General features: G+C 30.8%; 3 protein-coding genes across 4 annotated transcripts; 1 reads left to right on the top strand and 2 right to left on the bottom strand.

The window, feature by feature from the left end:
• Window positions 1–1,533: 1,533 nt before the first annotated feature.
• LOC112702806 (protein PMR5) lies at window positions 1,534–6,460 on the top strand. Of its 2 annotated transcripts, XM_025753984.3 has the most exons (6): window positions 1,656–2,183; window positions 2,260–2,431; window positions 2,986–3,164; window positions 3,586–3,744; window positions 5,509–5,604; window positions 5,900–6,460. In XM_025753984.3, the coding sequence occupies exons 1-6, from the start codon at window positions 1,882–1,884 to the stop codon at window positions 6,240–6,242; spliced, it is 1,251 nt and encodes a 416-aa protein (XP_025609769.1). In that variant the 5' UTR covers window positions 1,656–1,881; the 3' UTR covers window positions 6,243–6,460. The 2 variants fall into 2 exon arrangements, with proteins under 2 accessions (XP_025609770.1, XP_025609769.1); XM_025753985.3 differs by lacking the exon at window positions 5,509–5,604 and having other exon boundaries at window positions 1,534–2,183.
• A 326-nt stretch (window positions 6,461–6,786) lies between these two features.
• Window positions 6,787–12,873, bottom strand: LOC112702805 (asparagine synthetase [glutamine-hydrolyzing] 1). Its single transcript, XM_025753983.2, has 13 exons — window positions 12,606–12,873; window positions 10,620–10,758; window positions 9,663–9,758; window positions 9,446–9,587; window positions 9,019–9,209; window positions 8,706–8,867; window positions 8,523–8,603; window positions 8,193–8,414; window positions 7,971–8,105; window positions 7,794–7,874; window positions 7,628–7,714; window positions 7,411–7,518; window positions 6,787–7,233 (listed from the first exon to the last, which is right to left on the bottom strand). The coding sequence occupies exons 1-13, from the start codon at window positions 12,683–12,685 to the stop codon at window positions 7,003–7,005; spliced, it is 1,755 nt and encodes a 584-aa protein (XP_025609768.1). The 5' UTR covers window positions 12,686–12,873; the 3' UTR covers window positions 6,787–7,002.
• A 652-nt stretch (window positions 12,874–13,525) lies between these two features.
• Window positions 13,526–16,160, bottom strand: LOC112701285 (uncharacterized). Its single transcript, XM_025752064.2, has 3 exons — window positions 15,924–16,160; window positions 13,589–15,828; window positions 13,526–13,535 (listed from the first exon to the last, which is right to left on the bottom strand). The coding sequence occupies exons 2-3, from the start codon at window positions 15,601–15,603 to the stop codon at window positions 13,526–13,528; spliced, it is 2,025 nt and encodes a 674-aa protein (XP_025607849.2). The 5' UTR covers window positions 15,604–15,828; window positions 15,924–16,160.
• Between the last annotated feature and the right edge of the window lie 4,263 nt (window positions 16,161–20,423).

The following is a 20,423-nucleotide window of genomic DNA, read 5'->3' as shown; positions in this document are numbered from 1 at the left end:
CCCATGGATCCAAAACCGCAAGATTTAGCTTCCAATTCTACTCCTCAGTCAACGGTTTTCAACAGAAACGAACGGCTATACAAGCATGATGTATTTTCACTTTCAAGAGCACCGACACCTGCAACAATTTCATCGATCATCTTCATCATAATCTCATTATAAAAGGAGTTTTTGCCTTCAAAGGTAACAAGAGGCTTTAGAAAGGAGAACCTATCTCATTTCAGCTACTGCAGGCCATCAGAGGTTCATGCATTTCTATCGTTGTCTCTCAAGTGATTATGCTGCTTCCACATGGTGCCTCGATGAAATGGCTACCATAACTCAATGCATGAAAGAGTTCAGACAGAAGGTTTTTTCGATTTTTTATGATGAGATCCTTCTGATGTTTGAAAGTAGAGTGGGGCGTATGAGGATGCTTAGGGAAGAAGAAGAGAAAAAAAGAATTAGGATTTTAGAAAATTGAAATTGTGTTTTTAAAATTATAAAAATTAAAAGTGGACAACTTTTGTAATTATGATAATTGTTAACTGACACGTCACTCTTAAACCTTAACTCCAGGTAACTCAATTGACGGTTGGTCACTTTTATCAAATTTTAAAACTTTTTAAAGAGTATTTTGTCAATAACAAAGATCGGCTACTATTTTGCTAGCGCCAAAATATTTTAAATACTGATTTTGTATTTATCTCATTTATCTAACATGAATATTAGAAATTGGAGTGAAAGAGAAGTAAGGACCAATTATCTAATAAGTAACAAGTGAGTATTTTTAGTGAATTAAAATTTATTACAGATTTAAATGTTTGATGTAAAAATTTTTAGAGATCAATTTAAGTATTTATTTTTTAAAATATTTAAAATACAAATAGAATGAAAATAAAAGACATTAATATTTAAAAATATTTAAAAAAATTTTGCAACCAAAAAATAAGTTACCAATAAAAAAAGAATTTAGATAATTGATACTCTAAAAATATATATTAAAATTATAAAATATTTTTTTAAAAAGTATAAAGTATTTATTTTTTTAATGCATTTATGTTGTATTTATTAAAAAAATTAAAACTTCTATTGATAATAATCTTATTATGTGTTTTTATATTAGGACACAAATTAACCAAACTCATAAAAATGTTACACAAAGATAATGGAACACCTTTTTCAAATTCGTACTTTCAGTTGAAATCCGTGAAAAATTTTTACAATAGAAGAAAACAAAATAAGAGAAACATAAACAAATTTGAGTACCTACTAAACCATATCTTCAAATAATCAAATTTCCGATAATAATTGCTATTTTTTTGCTTTAGGCAGATTATTCAAAATAACCTTACATCCTTACTAACATGAAGAGCAACTCGATTTTGAGATAATAAAGTAAAGCAAACGAATGATCACTGTTCATCTGTGGCCAGAGACCATAACAAGAAAAAAAAAAGAACCTTCGCTTTCACATCTCACTGCTCAATCATTGCACCTCCAAAATAACCATCACTTTTTCTTTACGTCCATTCCACCCATTCTACTTCTTGTGTATTGGACTCAATAATAATGATGAAATACAGAAATAGACTTTCATATATTAAAACTGTACAAACTTTGCTAAACGATTAAAAAGTAGGATATTTAACTCTTTATTATTGCATATAAAAGATGGATTTGAACACTAATGCTTACTTAAAAGATTAGTTAAAATGCACCCCCTCCCACCCTCCTGAGAAAAGGAAAACAGTTTTGTGAGGCACGTTAAGAGCACCACGTTCATGCAGCTAGCTGGCTAGCTAGCACACTCACTCACCCACCCACCCTTGTCTCCTTCAATTCCGAAACGGTTACCTCTTTTTATTCCCTTCTAACTACCCACTGCAGCAACCAACAATAATGGCGCGTATGTCCTCCTTCTTTTCTCTGCTGCTGCTTCTTCACTTCCTTGTTCCCTTTCAGTGCCACGTGGCTTCTTCTTCTTCTTCTTCTTCAGCTAAGTACCACCATAACCGTAACCACAGCAGCGCATGTTCATTGTTCGAGGGAAGTTGGGTGCGCGATGAAGAATACCCAATGCCATTGTACGAATATTCAAGGTGTCCAATCATAGACCCTGAATTCAACTGCCAAATGTACGGTCGTCCTGATTCTGCATACCTCACATATCGCTGGAAGCCTCTCTCTTGCGACCTTCCAAGGTATAATGTAACGGAATTTCTCTTACTATTATCATGCTCTTAGCTATTCTCAATGGTTTTGTGGCGTTCGTGATAGGTTCAATGGGATTGAGTTTTTGATGAAAATGGAAGGGAAGACTGTCATGTTTGTCGGTGATTCATTGGGAAGGAACCAATGGCAGTCTTTGATTTGCATGCTATCTTCTGCTGCACCTAATGCACGCACTCAATTTCTCAGTGGAGATCCTCTTTCAACCTTCAAATTCTTGGTCAGTTAAGTCATTACTCTTTAAGAATTTCTTATCAGTGAGTCAGTCATTGAGTAATAATACTAAGATTATGTTTGATTTGTGGGGACCCAAAAATTGCTGTTAACTTTCATTCATAGTAAGATGTTAGTTCAGATTTGAAAGGAAATAAAATAGGTTAAATGAGAGCTAAGAATAGTAGTTTTCTGCAACAGAGTAGCTTGTGTACCTCTCTTTGTTTAAGCTTCATTCATGATCTCATATGTGGCAGGTTTCCCTTTTTTCTTTCTGTAATAGGACAAAGAATTTATAGAAAAAGTGCTTTATGACATGATTGTAATTAAAATTTGATGTGTGATGGTCCAATAACTATTGCAAGGCTCTCTTAGTTAGGGGACCCAAAAATTGCTGTCAGGCATTAATGTTGCCTAGTTGATACAAACTTAGCCACATTATCATTATGATTTACCCTATAGAAAATAGACTATATAGAAAAGGGAAAACAAAATATTGGAGCTACACATGTGAATGTGATCCTAATTGGGCTTTGAATTTTGGCATGGTGTGTATGTTAGGATTATGGTATGAGCATTTCATTCTACAGAGCACCTTATTTGGTGGATGTTGATGTGTTCCAAGGGAAGAGAATTCTAAGGTTAGAAGAGGTAGGTAGGAATGGAGATGCATGGAAAAGTGCTGATGTTCTGTCATTTAACACTGGCCATTGGTGGACTCATCAAGGATCTCTCCAGGGGTAATATGCAACAATGTCTTTAACTCTCAACTTGCTTATCTTAAAATAGCAAAAATGATCTAAATGAAAATATTGGGATTTTGCCAATTTTTTTTCCTTTTTAAGGAGGAAAAAAATATGCAATTATACAACATCCTTTCAACTTTGTGTCATATGCACTTTACACCATGAAGTTGTCAAATGGTATAAAATCATGCTTTTTGTCGCCGTTTCCTTCAAAATTAATAGTCTTATGATGTGTTTAATTAACAAAATTACCCTGTATTACTTATTAGAAGGATAATTTTGAAAGAAAATATATTTTATAATGCTTTATTCTTTTACACTTTCTGAAAACTCTAGTGTGTTGGATTCACATTCTAAAAGTATATCATGGAAATTATATGTAAAAATAATTTGACTTTTGAGTAATGGAGTGCAGCTGGGATTATGTAAATTTAAGAGGAAAGTACTACCAAGACATGGATCGCTTGGCAGCTTTGGAAATAGGTATGAAAACATGGGCTAATTGGGTGGACAACAACATTGATAGAAGCAGAACCAAAGTCTTCTTTCAAGCAATTTCTCCTACACATTACAAGTAAGGAATCTACCTTATCTCCCTCTGTACATTATCTTATTTTAAGTAGTAAGATACCTAGCTTCATGATATAACAGTGTGCTTGGTAAGAAAGACATCTTGTCTTTCACTTCATCATTTTATTCATAATTAACTAGTAACAACATTTCAGTATTTATAACTAAATTGCTAGTTGCATATGCTTATTAAATGATTTATTGATTTATTGCCAACTTTTCTCACTATGCCTAATTAAACTCATTTTTCTTTTTGGTTTTATATGGTGAGATGTTGTTAGGGCTGTAAGTAGGACCCTTCTTTTGACTAATCTCATGAGTTATAGCCTAGCTAGCTCACACTATTTAGTTTTGTTGAAATTTGAGTGTTCTTGTCTTACTGTTGAAATTTTTCTCTTTATGATTGGAGTCTTTTGCAAATTGCAAAATGCACTTTATTGGATGCTGAGTTAAAATCTATTTGATGTTTAAAAAAAAAAGGAAAAAGTGGAAAACTCATATGCAGTTGTCATCATGTAAAATTGATAGTTTTTAGAAACATTAGATAATTGTATCTCAAATTATTTAATGATTTTCAAATAACAACTTCACATGAAGACAAATGTATGCGAATTTTCACCAGAAAATAACAACTTCACATAAAAATAAATGTATGTGAATTTTCACCATAAAAAAAATAAAAACATAAAAAAGGATATGCTGATCTACAAATTACAATTCTATAAAATACACATAACTATAGAATAATTCATTACTTTATACTACTTTACAAAATTTAGGATCCTGTTATTTATATAATGATTTTTTTTCATACATCATTATATTATAAAATGAAGCAGATTCTAAAAGATACTCCAAGAAAAATCATGCTTATATTTTGAGCTAATATTTCTGAATTATTTAATAGGAATTTGTTTTCCTACAAAACAGAGATTAAAAAACGAGTTATCAAGAATATTCACAACATTATGGCAGCACACTTCAAAAGCTGTATTACTTGTATAATTCATTTGTGTCAAATCTATGGTTATAGAAGCATGCCAACATACCATTTGTTGCCCCCTTCAAGTTCATAACTATTCATTCATTTTTACATGAGGTTGCCAATGGCACTTTTATTGCCTTTTCACAAAAACCTTTTAAAACCTAAAGAAGAGTGAAGTTTTTTTCCTAGAGCAGGATCCCAGTGACCCATATCAAGAGAAACGGTTGTGTCGGTGAAATAATAAAGCTCATGCATCATCAAACCAATACTATCTACACACACATTTTATACAACAAAGTTATGCTGCTTTAATTTTTTTTTTCCTTTTAATGTGCACATGTTAGATATGACATGTCTATTTTTGTGTCTCTTTACATAATCCTTAACATATTTCCAAGATTCAAACAGTACAACATTTATATCTGGCATGGCCAAAAGGTATATGTGCTATATAAGTTATGGGGCAAGCTAGTGGCATAGAACATGGAAATGTCCAAGGCTTCAATATCAAAAAATAAATGACTTTATTTCTGGTTGGATTCAAACCCACAATACTGTACAATTAATGTGAGTAGTACTCTACCACGTTTAAGGCTTTGATATAATTTATCAGCATTGTTTTGGTATTTTATTCTGTGAAGTACCTACAAGTTTATTTCATTTGTTTATGAAACTTCCCATTTTGGATTTAAACTATGTAACTCCTTTGGCATCATACGTATTAGAGATATTAGTTGATTAGTTAAATAGTTAGAAATCACTTACATGTTAGATTCATTCTAGTTTGTCGCAGCTCTTTATTTCTCAACATGGCCTTATCACCTACCACGTTAGAAGGTTTGCTAAGAGGATAACTTCTCCTATGCGCCGATCACCAGTGTATTTTTTCCCGTGACAAATAACTTTTAGTTGTTTCAAGTTTCAACCATAGTTACATGAATTTTCCAATTAGGTAACTTGTATCGATTCACAATTTATCTACATAATAGAACACCATGGATATACTTCCCACATAACATATATTTTACATGTAACTTAACCGTGTATTCATTCCCGTCCTAAAATGTATTACATTCCATGTAACTATGGTTTGAACAAGCTAAACTCTATTTTTTAACAAAATTAAACACAACAGAAACTAATGCTAAAACTTAATGTCACTGAAATGCCACAGCCCAAATGAATGGAATACTAGGAAGACAACAACATTGATGCCAACAAAGAATTGCTATGGTGAAACAGCACCTATCAGAGACACATCATCATACCCTGGACCCTATCCAGAGCAGATGAGGATTGTGGATATGGTGATCAGAGAAATGAAGAATCCTGCATATCTTATGGACACTACATTCTTATCAGCATTAAGAAAAGATGGGCACCCTTCAATTTACAGTGGTGAATTGAGTCCACAGCAGAGAGCTAACCCTGACCACTCAGCTGATTGCAGCCATTGGTGCCTTCCTGGATTACCTGATACTTGGAATGAACTTCTCTACACTGCTTTGTTCTACTAATTCCTCCTTCTTTTTCATCTTTAATTTTAATGATTGCAATTTGTAAAGTTATATATATATATATATAAGAAAGTTCTCTGTTGCTTTTATTAGTATAAAGAATGCTAAATTACAATATTATAGGCTTAAGTACCTTTTTTCAATGTAACATTAATGACAATGACTACTTAAGAAACTAAATTCCTTTAATGATATAAATTTAGATAATTGAATGATAACATGGAGAAGTTTACACTTCAGAATTGACACTATCAAATATTCAAATTGCTCACCACTCAAGAATTAACCTTTTTCTACAAGAGTTATCTTTTCTAAAAGCTTATACCATTGAGTAGAGGATTTTTATGATTCTTTTCACATAATATGGTATATTGCATTTTAGAAGTTGGTCTTTGTAATGTTATATTTTGCCATATTAATATCCTCTTTTCCATGTGTTGTTACTTGAAAGTCAATTGCTTATAAGTTTAATCCGACTTTTTAAATGGAATTTTCTTTATCTTTACATGAAGTGTAAAAATAAGAATATGCTTCATATTCTACATCACTGAAGAGCAGTGGAGCTTGCGTTCATTAATAAACTGATTAAAAAAACACTTTGAAATCCAATATATTCTGATAGAGTTCAAATCACAGCATTCAAAATAAATACAAGCTAGTCATATCTATATTAGCATTTCTTGGAATAGAATTTCACAGCAGGCAATTCTTTTTTCATTTCTTCATTCTCAAGCAATTCTTCCTCGCCCCCCAGCTTCTTCTAGCTCTGGATGGCAACTCCAACATGACTCGATTCCATAGGTATAATCTTCTCGAATTCTGCAGCCTTGCTGACCGAGTTGGCTTTTTCGTCATAAGCTGACATGTGCACTCCAAGCGCTGCTCTGCCTGAAGGATCAAGGTTCTTGGACCAGGAAGCATCCCATTCAACAGCTTTCGCCGTGCTACATGCGACGCTCGCTCCTCCGGGAACAGTGAGAACGGCTGAGTTCTGCAAAACCAAATTGAGGAATACAATTTTTTATTCAATCCCTTTCAAATTATGTTGTCAAGTAACTTCAAAATTGGATCTATTAATTAACATGAAACAAAATTGAAAATAAAATTTTACTATTTTCACCTTATTCGCTTTTTTTTACAAAATCATAAAAATAGAAAAGAAAGTTACCTGAGGGAAGAACCTCTCAAATATCATTCTGTAGTAATAGGCCTCTTTGGTTGTTGGGGTGTTATGGGGGAATATGTTACCAGCATTGAGCATCATTTTATCAGTCACCTATGCATAAAAAATGACAAGAATCAATCATAAAACAACAGAAATTCTATGACAATTAGCTGAATTCAGTTCATCGACGAGTTTTAGCGAAAAGATTTGGATTCAATACGTGTTTTGCAGCATGATCTTTAAGGCCATCAATCCAGCTATAACCAACTCCATCACTGAATTGTTCTTTCTGCCTATACAAAATATGCTGCATCAAATAAAATGTTTGTGTTAGTTCAACAAATTTTGCATAAGATATATAGACATTGTGGAAAGTTGAAGAATACCTTTGGCAGATAAGGTTTCTCTTCATCATCAAAGGCTCTCCTAAGAACCCATTTCTCAATTCTTCCTTCTTCTCGTTTTATCTGAACAGGTTAAAATATATACCAGCTTATTGAAATTCAATTATTAACATTTTAAGTGATATTCTGAAAACCAAAGCACATTCTTTTTATTCATACCATTTTCCACTCAGGATCAATGTTCATTGCAACATTGATAAACTCCTTGTCCAAAAATGGTACTCTGGCTTCCAAGCCCCAAGCGAATGTAGATTTATTGGCTCGCAAGCAATCGTACTGGTGAAGCGCTTTGATCTACATAACATAGAACAAATACACTTTAATAATATTTCACTTAAATTCCTATATATGTTCTCATAATGAGCATGAAATTTCGACGACCTTGCGGCAAGTCTCTTGGTGAAACTCTTCCTTGTTTGGAGCCTTGTGGAAGTATAGATACCCGCCAAAGATCTCATCTGAACCTTCACCAGATATCACCCATTTGACACCAAGTGATTTAATCTTCCTTGACATAAGAAACATTGGTGTGCTTGCTCTAATTGTAGTTACATCATAAGTTTCAATGTGGTAGATAACATCTTCAATTGCATCTATGCCATCCTGCATTTGCCATATATAAATTACTTACTAACTATGACATTTTTACAAACACTTGGGCTACAAATTATGATCTAAAAAGTGTTATAAGAACCTGTTTCATGCATATACCTGAACAGTAAAATGAAATTCATGGTGGACAGTTCCTAGATAGTCTGCAACCTCTTTTGCAGCCTTCAAATCCGGTGAGCCCTATTGGATACGATGAAAGATTAACAAAACATTAAAGATTTTGTCAAGAAAACTAGTAGTATAGACTATTGTTACTATAACAACAACTAAGTCTTATCCCACCTCGAGGCCAACGCAGAATGAGTGCAATTTTGATCCCCATTGCTCGGCAGCCTTCGTGGTGGCGAGGTAGCGAGAAGTGATGGATGCAACCAATGAAGAGTCCAAACCACCAGAGAGCAGAACACCAAAAGGCACATCAGTCATCAATCTTTTTATGACTGCCTGTAATAACATTCACCATATCAGTTTCCCAAAAATTTGAGTGAAAGATACAAAGCAAAACCAAACATAATGAAATAAAACTAAAATGAATTGTGTGTTTTTCTATCAAGTACACAAAAACACTACCTAATAGTACTTTTTTGTGGTTTACCTTCTCAAAGGCATGCCTCAAAGCAAGAGGGTCATAAGGAGCTGAAGGAATAGCCTCAGAGAACCATGGAGGATTGTACCATCTTCTAAATGCTCTTTCTCTGCTTGAATACAAATGACCAGGTGGAAAACACTCAAAATGCTCACAATCATCATTCAACCCTTTCATTTCTGATGATATCCAAACAGAACCTGAAACATCCCAAAATAAAGTTTAATTTTAATGAATCGACTATCTTCCAATGAATGGTTATATCTCTAATATGCTCTTTCAGGCAAGACAAACTCACAAAAAGGCTCTTGCGATTTAACAAGGATTGAACTCTAAATCTTTTAAGTCATAGAAGCTTTAGTATCATATCATGAAACCATTTTTGTCAAAAGTTAAACTGATAAGAGAAATTGAAGTGTTAATATAAATGATTTACCATCTAATCCCCAACCAATGTAGAGGGAAGTGACACCAATAGCATCCCTGGCGACTATGAAGCTGTTGTCACGAGTATCCAGAAGAACAAATGAAAATATTCCATCAAGCATGTCCACAAAGTTTTCTCCATGTTCCTCATACTGTAATAACATATGCATTATGATCATATAATTACTTAATGAAAAGAAAATGTGTTCTAGAATTTGATGACTAACCAGGTGTGCAATCACATCACAGTCACTTCCAGTTCTGAACTTGTGGTTAGGCAGTTGCTTCCTCAGCTCTTCATGGTTGTAAATCTCTCCATTTACCTGTTGTTTTTTCACAATTTACTCTCCTTAAATTACTGCAAAAAATATATTATAATTATCTATAAATATTTTGATAATTATCTTTTTAGTCTCCCTCGGACCTTCACCTTATGTTACTCAAATATTTGTCTCACTCCTCCAAATGATTTTCTTTTTTCTTTGTTTAGAAGAAATTGCTCTAACAGGTCCCAAATTCTCTTATTTATATCTATAATTTTATTTATGTAACATCTATAATTATATATTTATTATATTTAAAATTATTTAATTTTTTAGTAATAATTAAAAAATATAAAATAAAAAAGATAATACAAAATGAAATAATTTTTTACCGTATTGGATTTTTTTATTATCTCTCAATAATTTTTTTCATAATGCATGTGATTTAATTTTTGAAATATGTTAATTTTAAAAAAATATTGCGATTTACTTTCAATTAATTAAAAAGCATAGTACACTCACTGCGATTTATTAGTAAACATGTAGGACATAAATGTAAATAATGTTGAATCAGGAGATAGAGATAATTAGTTGATTTTTTAGTTTATGGAAGTGAAAAACTCTAAAAATATCTTTTTTTATTTAATTTAAAATTTTAAATAAAATATATAAATAATTTTATGTTTAATATACTAATAGTATAAAATGTTTTATATAATTATACAATTATAATTATTTTTTTAAATGATCATTCATACTGTCAATATAAAAAATAATTATTTTTATTATAGTAGCGTTATGTGATTAAATATACAGGTCTTACACTGAAAATGTATCAAAACTAAATTCAAATAGAAAGAGCAGGAAAAAGAGAGAGAGAGTAATGGATATAATTGTAGTATGTGGGGTTAGGGAGGGTACCGTGACAACAACGGTTTTGTCTTCGTTGAAGAGAGGTTGATCACCGGAAGCAGGATCAACTATGGCTAACCGTTGATGAGCCAAGTAACAGTCACCATGTTGGTGGAGCCCACTCCAGTCTGGCCCACGGTGCTTCAACCTGTTTCACTCACGTCACCGTCAACAATCATCATTCACAACTCTACTTTCTATTTATTTCTATCAAATTTCAGTTAATACTTAATATGCAAGTTCGTTAATACATGTAAACAAAAAGAAAATTACACAAATATTTAAACATGTTTAGTCATATAAGCAAATTTTTTTATGCAATTTTATACTATTAGAATTCAGATTGAATAGGTCTAATTCAACTCCAAACTATTTCACAAAATTAAAATATCTATACTTTTTTTAGATCCAAAAATAATTATTTAAAATTCTTACATTTACAAATATCTTAAGGGTCTCTCTAAACTTTATAGTTGCTAAGCAGTTATAACTAGTAAGTACTTTTAATTATATGTTTCTCAATCGTCATTCCTTTTTGGATTTTTCCCATCAAATTTTTTACCAATAATTGAATTTCAATTTCGACCCCACATGTAACATGCCCACTTGTTTATCCTAATAATAGGTGATGACTACCTTAGAATATAGTAATTTCATGTTATTTTTCGTAGTTGCCCACTAATCTTGTGTCCTTATTATAATTTGACACACAAACAAGGAATCCCAACATAAAGTCGTAAATATAATTTCAACTCCTCAATAATGAACTCATATATTCCGTTAAAATATTTGATTGAGTAGACACCACCATCAAACTTGAAGCTAGGAATTCAAGTGTATTATGTCACTTAATGTCCAATATATAATTAGTTCTCATATCACTATCCAATCCAACTCATAACAATATTAATATCACTATAATGTTCACATAATTTTTTGTATACTTTGGTATTAAAATTTGCCACGGCCTACACATGAAAGTCACAGTCACAGAAGATATAGCACATGATGAAAACAAACAAAAGTTTCTGCTATACCTATCGTCATCATCAGCAATTCAGTCTGTACTTATTAAAACCAAATACTTATAATTAGAACAAAGTTCCGGGAATCAAAAGTGCCAAATTCATACATATCATCATCTACTTCATTATTATCTCTATACGTGATAATAGGATTAATCCTAGTAGATATAATATATTGTCTCGTATAAGCATAAGAATTTCAACTTTGATAGACTTTCTTAAAGAATTTTAATTTGATATCACCAATATACATAAATTAAATATCCAAAATAAAACTTTAATTTTGACTTATTCCAATACAAAAAAAGTTACAGTTATATATATATAACTAAATAACTAATGCTATAGAACCAGTATAATTTATTATTTTTAACTAGTAATTAATTAATAATATTTAAAAATATAGACTAAAAATATAGAATTAGACTCTTGAACTAAAGATATTGGACTATTAACTAAAAGTGATGGCCAATATAAACTAAAATATGAGAGAGAGTAGATATACAAATTTTCTTTCTTAATATATTTTTATATTATATATAATTTTTATAATAAAATATTTTGTTAATTTCGGAAACTAAATCCATGACCGTTTATTATGGTGCAATATATTTATCATCTTCATGAGTCTCAAATTTATTATTATTATTATTCATATTTAATTTATAAAAATAGACTAATAATAATCACGTCATCAGTATCTTTTAATGCACTAATATACTATAACGATTCCATTATTGTACCCTGTTAATATGAAATTCAATATTAGCACATAAATTTAACTATTGGTAACTCTCAACTATACATATATAGTAAACGACGAGGTTGATTAGTTCATAAAAGGGAAGAAGCTAAGACTTTGGTTTCATGAGTAGTAGGGAAAAGTATATATATGCATATTTGGAATTAATTAACACATAATTAAGAAACCATATATAAAAAGTATGTATGTAGAAAAAAGAATGATTGCCTGCGAGAAAGCTCAAGGACGCGGACCCTTTTGGCTTGAGAGTCATCAGAGCAACCAAGGACAGCAAGAATACCACACATTTTTTATGATCAAAGCTAATAAGAAACAGAAAAGAAGGAAGAAAAGAAAATGGAAGATAATTAATAACACAATGCAAGGTAGGGTGCAGAGTGGTTTGATACACCGCGCTTGTAAGAACACATATTTATATGCAAAATATGATGTAGGATTTGGACCCACCATATGCGTATTGAATGATGCTCACTCCGAAATGACGTCGTTTTTAGTTTTGATATTCGTGGTTACCGGCAACTGGGTGGTCCTGTAACACTAAACCAAAGAACCCGGGACCACCGCCTTCTTCGTTCATCATCGTGCCACGTGGTGGGACGTGCAGTGGCGGAACCAGAAATTTCATAAGAGGGGGGCCAATTAAATATAAAATATAACAAAAAATTAACAAAATATGATTTGTAGCATATATATCAAAAAAGTAATTATATTATATAAAAGTCAATGTTCAACTACATACTTTAAGATTTTGATATTTTTAAACTTGCTCGACGATGCTTCATGGAACTAAAATCATCAATTATCATCTCTGAAGTGAATTTTGAAGCAATTTCCTTTCAATATATACAATCATACAATCTGCTAAAAATTCATCTTCCATCTTGTTTCGAAGCCTTGTTTTAATAATCTTCATAGCTGAAAAGGCCCGTTCAGTTGTTGCTGTTGTCACAGGAAGAGTCAAAACAAGACGAATTAATCTATCAATTAAAGGATATATATTTGATTTTCCTGTCTCTGTCAATTTTTGACACAATTCAGCAAGAGTAGACAAATTCTGAAAATCTGGAGCTTTAACCACATCAAGTTCATAATGTTGTAACTCATAATCCAATTGAATCTTTTCTTGCTCAGAAAAATCTAAAGAATAGAAATTCTTTACAAGATTGCATATGTTGCAAACACTGAATAACTTGAAAGCATCTTTAGGATCTAGAGATGTACTCAGTATGAGGAGCTCGGTTGCTTGCTCACTAAATCTACTATTTAGCTCTTTCAATTGAAAATCTATCACGCTAGTAAAAATGTCAACACGATAGTGGTGTTCAACAGTGACAACATCCTTTTTACGACGAGACCGAATTATGTCACTAAAAGAAGCACCCATATCAGGTATCTGAATAGCATGATCATTGCAGAAAGAACTAACTTTCTCCAAAAGTGCTCCCCAACTACTATCTCTTAACTGTTGAATCAATGACTTTGTACTAGAAACCAGATGCATAACATTCAAAATGTCTTGAGATTTTTGTTGCAATGCTTGACAAAGTTTATCAGTGATTCCCATGATTTCTTTCATCATATGCAAAATGAAAACAAAATCAAATGATAATAAAGATTTAAGAGCATAAGTAGCATCACCACGTTGAGAATATGTAGATCCATTAGTAGCCAAATCTTCCAGAACTGAAGTTGTTGCTCCAAACATACGTAAAAGGCTACAAATTGAGTTGAAGTGAGAGCTCCACCTGGTATCTCCTGATCTTTTTAATGTGCCAATTTGATTTGCTCCTCTTCCTGTTTCAATTTGATTAGTTGCAACTAAATGGGAAATTTCAGTTGCATAAGCAGATCGTAATTCATCATTGCGTTTGCAAGAAGAGCACACAACATTGATAATATTACTCAAACTTTGGAAAAAAGCATGAACATCAACAACTTCTTTAGCCGCAGCAACAAGAGCTAGCTGTAATTGATGAGCAAAGCAATGAACATAATATGCATAAGGACATTCTTGAATAATTAAAGCTTGTAACCCTTTCCACTCTCCACGCATATTACTAGCTCCGTCATACCCTTGACCTCGAACATTTTGAATGTTGAGATTGTGATGAGATAATGCAGAACAAATCTCTTGTTTTAGAGTAGCAGAAGTAGTATCTTTGACATGAACAACATCTATTAGCCTTTCTTTGACAAATCCATGCTTATCAACAAATCTAACAACAAGTGCCATTTGTTCTCTTCTAGATTCATCTCTAGCTTCATCAACAATCAAACAAAACTTTGCATTACCAATCTCATTGCGAATTTCATTTTGCACCTTTCTAGCAAAAACATGTAGAATTTCCTTTTGAATAGAAGGTGATGTGTATATTGCATTTTGAGGAGCATTATCCAAAACAACTGCATCCACTTCTTTATTGTAAGAAGCTAATAATTTTAACATTTCAAGAAAATTTCCTCGATTCTGAGACTCATGACTCTCGTCATGTCCCCTAAAAGCACAAGCTTGAAACGTTAACCATTTGACAGTATCAATAGAGGCTTTAAGACGCAATCTATTGCTTAAAACTTGTTGTGAGCTTTGCTTAGCCAATACTTTGTCAATGTGACATAATTGATTAAGCAAATCTTTACAAGACTTAACAGCAATATTATGAGGAGAATTAAGAGATTTACCCACATGAGATAAAAATGCACAATCCTTTCCATTATTCACTTTTTTCCAATTGCGAAATACTCCTGATGTGAATGGACTTGATTTTCTAGAAAATAAATAGCATGGAAGACAAAATGCAGCATCCACTTCTGGCGAATATTCTAGCCAAGAAAAACTCTTAAACCAATGAGCTTTGAAACGACGAGGATGACTTTCTAGACCAGAAAGAGGGTACTCATCCATAATAAATTGATATGGTCCAAACTTTATGTATGCTCTACGGATTTCATCTTGTTGATTGATAGGATAATTCCAAATTTGCGGACGCTTTCCGGGATCACGCATCAATGTATCAATATTAACTTGATCTATTTCAGTCCTTGCTATTTTGGAAGCAGGGGGTTGAATATCTTGCTCAACAAGTTGTGTCACAGGTTGTTCAATAATATTTTGAACATTACTCAAAGAATCTGAAGCTGAATTTTGTTCATCATATATTCTCTCTTTTCTCTTGAAAAATGAGTGAATTGTTTTCATCTTTGACATTTTTAACTTAACTTGAACTATCTAACAAAAAAAAACAAAAATAATTGCATATATATTATTTTCTTAAAAAAAATATTAAACCTATTGAGCAATAACAAATAATTTTAGAAACACAAATATATAATAACCAAAAATAAAGTTATTGATTTACCTGATTATTTTTTGTTCCAAGTCTCACAAAAAAATAATTCTATTGAGTTTTGTCCTCACTTCAATCTTTGAACACTGTCCATTATAAAAAAAAATAAATTAATTATTTTAAATAAATAATGTAAATAATACTTGACATTGTCATTAACTTAAAAAAAATTGAAATATACCTCTTTGAATCTTTGTTGTGCATTCAATGGTTAATATTTTGTTGTTCACTTCTCTTCAATGGTTTTTCTTCATATGTCTTGTTTTGGTATGGAAAGAAAATTAGAATGAGAAGAGTAGAAGACCAAAAGTTTGGGAATCACTAAAAGAGAGAGAAAAGTGGCGCTATGCCTATGATAGTTTGAAACAAATATTTGAAAAATGTACTAGGGTTACTTTAATTAATAGTATGGGCTTGGGCTAGTATAATAAAACCATTTTTATTAATTATTAGAATGGACTATTTGTTAACAAGAGCAACAATAATTCAAATATCTAATACATAATGCAGTTTTTAGTTTTTTTAATTTATAAAATTTTGTAAGTTATATTTTTTTTAATATTATATATAAAAAAATTTAATATTATTAATTATTACTATTTACTATTTTTTTAAAAAAAATTGGGGGGGACCATGGCCACTTTAGGTCCCCCGTGGATCCGCCACTGGGGACGTGGCTCGTTGTTGTTACCACTGTTTTTGTCATTTTACATTCATTATTTATTATTTTCATTTTTTATTGAGGGATATAATAAATAATATAACAAAAGCTTGATATTTTGTTAATAAATAATTGCTTTTATTGTGAATATTTCAGAGCAGTTTGGTACTTTGGTTCTTTCTTGGTCTCGAATTATTAAGGTTAAGTTTATCTCTTATTGTACCAAACTTTCATTATTTTCTTTTCATTATGTGCAACAAAAATTATTTATTAAATTAATTATTCATATAAAATACATGACAAAATATATAATATATATTAAAAATAATTAATAATATATATTTACATACCCAGCTTTTTTTTGTGTGACTTTTATGTTTTTTAGACAAACTTGTTCTTTTTTCAATAATCCTAAATATTGAATAATTGGATTTAGTATAAATCAGTAATTAAAGAGCTTTAGTTTCTTCTTCCGAACAAAGTAATTTAATATTATTTATTAAATTTGATTCAAAAGAAATAGTAAATATCTACAAAATATTTGGAAAAATGACTAAAAAAAATATTGTTACTCCTATTTTAATAACGTTACTTTTTTTATTAGATTTATATAAATATATAATAAAAAAATATTATATAAAATAATATTATCAAAAATAAAAATATTTTAAATTATTATTGTTAAAATGATGCAATATTATTGTCGATCCTTATTGGATAGATAAGTACATCTACTGTTTTATATCATGCAACCACTTTTTACGTTATGTATGAGCTCAGATAGGAATTATTAACTCATTTTTAAGTTAATTTTAAGGGTTCGTTTGACTGAATTTTTAAAAAAATATTTTTTTAAATTATTTTTAAAAATTTTTATAAAAAATTAAAATTAATTTTTTTATTAAAAATAGAGAAATTTAAATTTAAAATTTTTAAATAAATATAAAGAGATTATATTATTTAAATTATAATTTATTAACAAATAAAAATAATTTTATATTTAAATATTTTATAAAAAAAATTTATTTATCAATTATATTTAAATATAATTATATAAAAATATTTTTTATTTATTTATTATGTAAAAAATATTTTTTTTAAAAAATATTTTAAAAAATAAATTCTAAACTCAAATTCTAAACACTAAACTCTAAAAAAAGTGAGGAGTTAAAAAAATTATTTAAAAAAATATTAATTAGTATTAACTAATTAAACATTCTTCTCTAAATCAATCAGAGAGCCAACATCCTATTAATCAATTTTTGCTAATAAACAAACAAATTTATTTATCTGTATTTTTTAAAATTATTCTTTTATTTCTTTTTTATTTTTTATTTTTTCTTCCAATAATCACTACGGTAATTTCATCCTCCATCACTAGCCATCTACTACCATCAGTCCATCACTGATTATAATTTTATTGTCAGCTCTATTATTCTAAATTTTAAACTTTAAATTCTATCTTTTAATTTTAAATTTTAAATTCTAAAGTCTGAATTTAAAATATGTGTTTACACATGTCGAAAGCATAATATCTGAGATAAAAAAAAAAAGTTTATTTGGATTCTATGCATTCGATGTAGCTACGTCCAATTTATATATAATTAGCTAGTGTATATTCTCGTATTCTCAACAGAATGATACATAAAATTATTAAAAATTTTATTAAAAAATTAAATAGAATATATATAATAATTATTATTATAAATATTTTATAAAGTTATAATTAAAATTAAATTCTTAAGATTTTAATATTAAAATATTAAAAATAATTAATATTTGTCTTAATTAATTTGAGTTTGTTAAGTGATAATCTCATTCGTCCGCTTAAATAACTATTAAGAATTAAAATCTCGTCTTGTGTGTGTAGCAATCTATTGGCTAGTGGTAAACCTTTAATAAATGGAGCATCAATACGTTGTTAGACTTGGCAGGAGTACCTGAATATGTGCGTACCCGACCAGTCCATACCCGGTTGGGAAGGATAATAACTTGACTCGAATCAGGACAGATTTTGCTTATTATAGAGTATAATCGGGTTTAGGGTGTACCCACCCCAGATATATACATATAAACACCTTTTAAGAATTATAATTTGCCTCACATAACAGATTCAGTGATTCACAGCTTCAATCTATACTTTATAACCATGCAAGAGAAACCCAGTCATCCTTACCCAAAGTCTTCTTCTTCTCGCCTTCTTCACAAAAAACCTCATAGCTCCCGCCATCGTTGCTGCTGAACCCATCACCGCCTACCCTTCACAGCTCTCATCTTCCTTTACAGCTCATGTCGCCATCGCTACTTATCCTGTTACCGTCGTTATTGAACCCATCGCCACCTTTCTCCTGTCGAATCCCTTTTCTCTAGGTAAATTCCCCCCTCTCTCTCTCTCTCTCTCATTGTTCTGTTGCAGTTTCATCTGAGTCTATCACCAAATAAAATAATTTTTTTATTCAAGTTAGACCAGTTGAAAATAGACATGCATGAGATCAATTTTGTATGTAATTTCTGAATTTTCTCATTCAAATTTGATCTATGTGGTTGATTATTTTAGTATGGCGATCATCGTGATTTCGTTGCGACACTAATATGATAAAAGTTATGGTAATTTCATAACTAATATATGAGACAGACCGTAATCAGGAAAATAACATTCATATATACGCATAAAATTTATAAGATGTGATTATCTCAGGAAAATGTATATGTATAGCCCAAGTGGAAGATTGTTAGGAAATTATTATTTCTTAATATGTCTATGGGTAATACATATATTGATTGAACAATGCTAGGGAACCAAAAGGGTATTAGCCAAAAACCAGCCAAAATACTTTTGGGTGAATCCAAAATCTCTACGAGTTAATATATATGGATGTTTCTTCAGCTAAGTATCAGAATGTTTCTTTTTCATACTAAATGGATGTTTTTTTATATATTTTTAAATTTTTTGTATTGCAAATGTGAATGTCTCTATTTATGAAAGAACTTCATATTTTTTTAAATTTTATAGGTATTTAATTATTTTTGTTAAAATATAACTAAATATTTCTTTTGTTAAGTATTAGGATATTTTTTTATATTAAATAAATATTTTTTTATATATTTCTGTGAACGGTCGGGCTATTGGATCGGACCCCACCGTAAATTCGATCGACGTTCAAAGGCAGTTGCAGCAAGAGCTGCAGCAGTTGCAGATCGTGGAGGCTGATCAGTCTATGTACCGGAGGAGAAGTGGGGATGGCTTCACGGGAGGTTATGGCATTGCTGGGGCGACGATTATTACATGCAGAAAATGTCAGAGAAGGTTCCAATGTGGAATTCACCTGCTACTGTGCCGCACCCCGGGAATTATTGGCCGGAGAAGCAATTTTCTGGCGAAAGTTTCCCAACGGCAATTTTGACGGCTCCCGAAGTTGGAGACCAACAGTTTTACGTTGTTTCAGTGCCGGACACGTTCTATCATGCTCCAGTTGTGCATCCGTCGGCGGTGAGGGAGGCAGAGAGGACCTGACGGTGAGAGAGAGAGAGAGAGAGGTCTGTGTGTGTGATTGTCGGAGGTGGGTAGATTAATGTGAAAGAGAAGAGGAATATTTTTATAGGTTTTAATTAGGTTTACTTAATCAATTTTGAATATAAAAATTTAAAATTAATCATTAATATAAATTAATGTGGTCTTTTTTAGTTTTTGGCTGGTAACCTCTTGGTTCCATATACTTTTCTATATTGATTAAGTAATTTTACATTAAATGACTTATATAACAGTGATCTCATTTATATTGTCATAAATATTGAATTAAATAAGTCATTATTACTTTTGATTTGGATAAATGAGATTAAAACGATAGACACTACTTTATTTGAGTTTTAGGATTTAATGAATGTTACACTCAAATATAAATAATAACTTCAGGATTTTGGTCTCCAACACATTAAACTCGTCTTTGTAGGCTGTAGCTCTTTTCCTATAGTGGAGTTGTGATTCAGTCCTATCAGGGATACAGAAGGTTTTGGTTGACG

Source organism: Arachis hypogaea, chromosome 7 (genome assembly GCF_003086295.3).
Source record: "Arachis hypogaea cultivar Tifrunner chromosome 7, arahy.Tifrunner.gnm2.J5K5, whole genome shotgun sequence".
In the NCBI taxonomy this organism is placed as follows: domain Eukaryota; kingdom Viridiplantae; phylum Streptophyta; class Magnoliopsida; order Fabales; family Fabaceae; genus Arachis; species Arachis hypogaea.
This window is presented reverse-complemented; position numbering and strand designations above follow the sequence as displayed.

Bases quoted from the DNA above. Each gene is read 5' to 3' on its own strand.
- LOC112701285 (XM_025752064.2), bottom strand. From the start codon at position 15,603: ATGTCAAAGATGAAAACAATTCACTCATTTTTCAAGAGAAAAGAGAGA.
- LOC112702805 (XM_025753983.2), bottom strand. From the start codon at position 12,685: ATGTGTGGTATTCTTGCTGTCCTTGGTTGCTCTGATGACTCTCAAGCC. The intron at 9,759-10,619 runs GTACCCTCCCTA...AAAAAACAACAG, and splicing joins ACAAAACCGTTGTTGTCACG to GTAAATGGAGAGATTTACAA. The intron at 7,234-7,410 runs GTAACTTTCTTT...TTGGTTTTGCAG, and splicing joins TTGAGAGGTTCTTCCCTCAG to AACTCAGCCGTTCTCACTGT.
- LOC112702806 (XM_025753984.3), top strand. From the start codon at position 1,882: ATGGCGCGTATGTCCTCCTTCTTTTCTCTGCTGCTGCTTCTTCACTTC. The intron at 2,184-2,259 runs GTATAATGTAAC...CGTTCGTGATAG, and splicing joins CTCTCTTGCGACCTTCCAAG to GTTCAATGGGATTGAGTTTT. The intron at 3,165-3,585 runs GTAATATGCAAC...AATGGAGTGCAG, and splicing joins CATCAAGGATCTCTCCAGGG to CTGGGATTATGTAAATTTAA.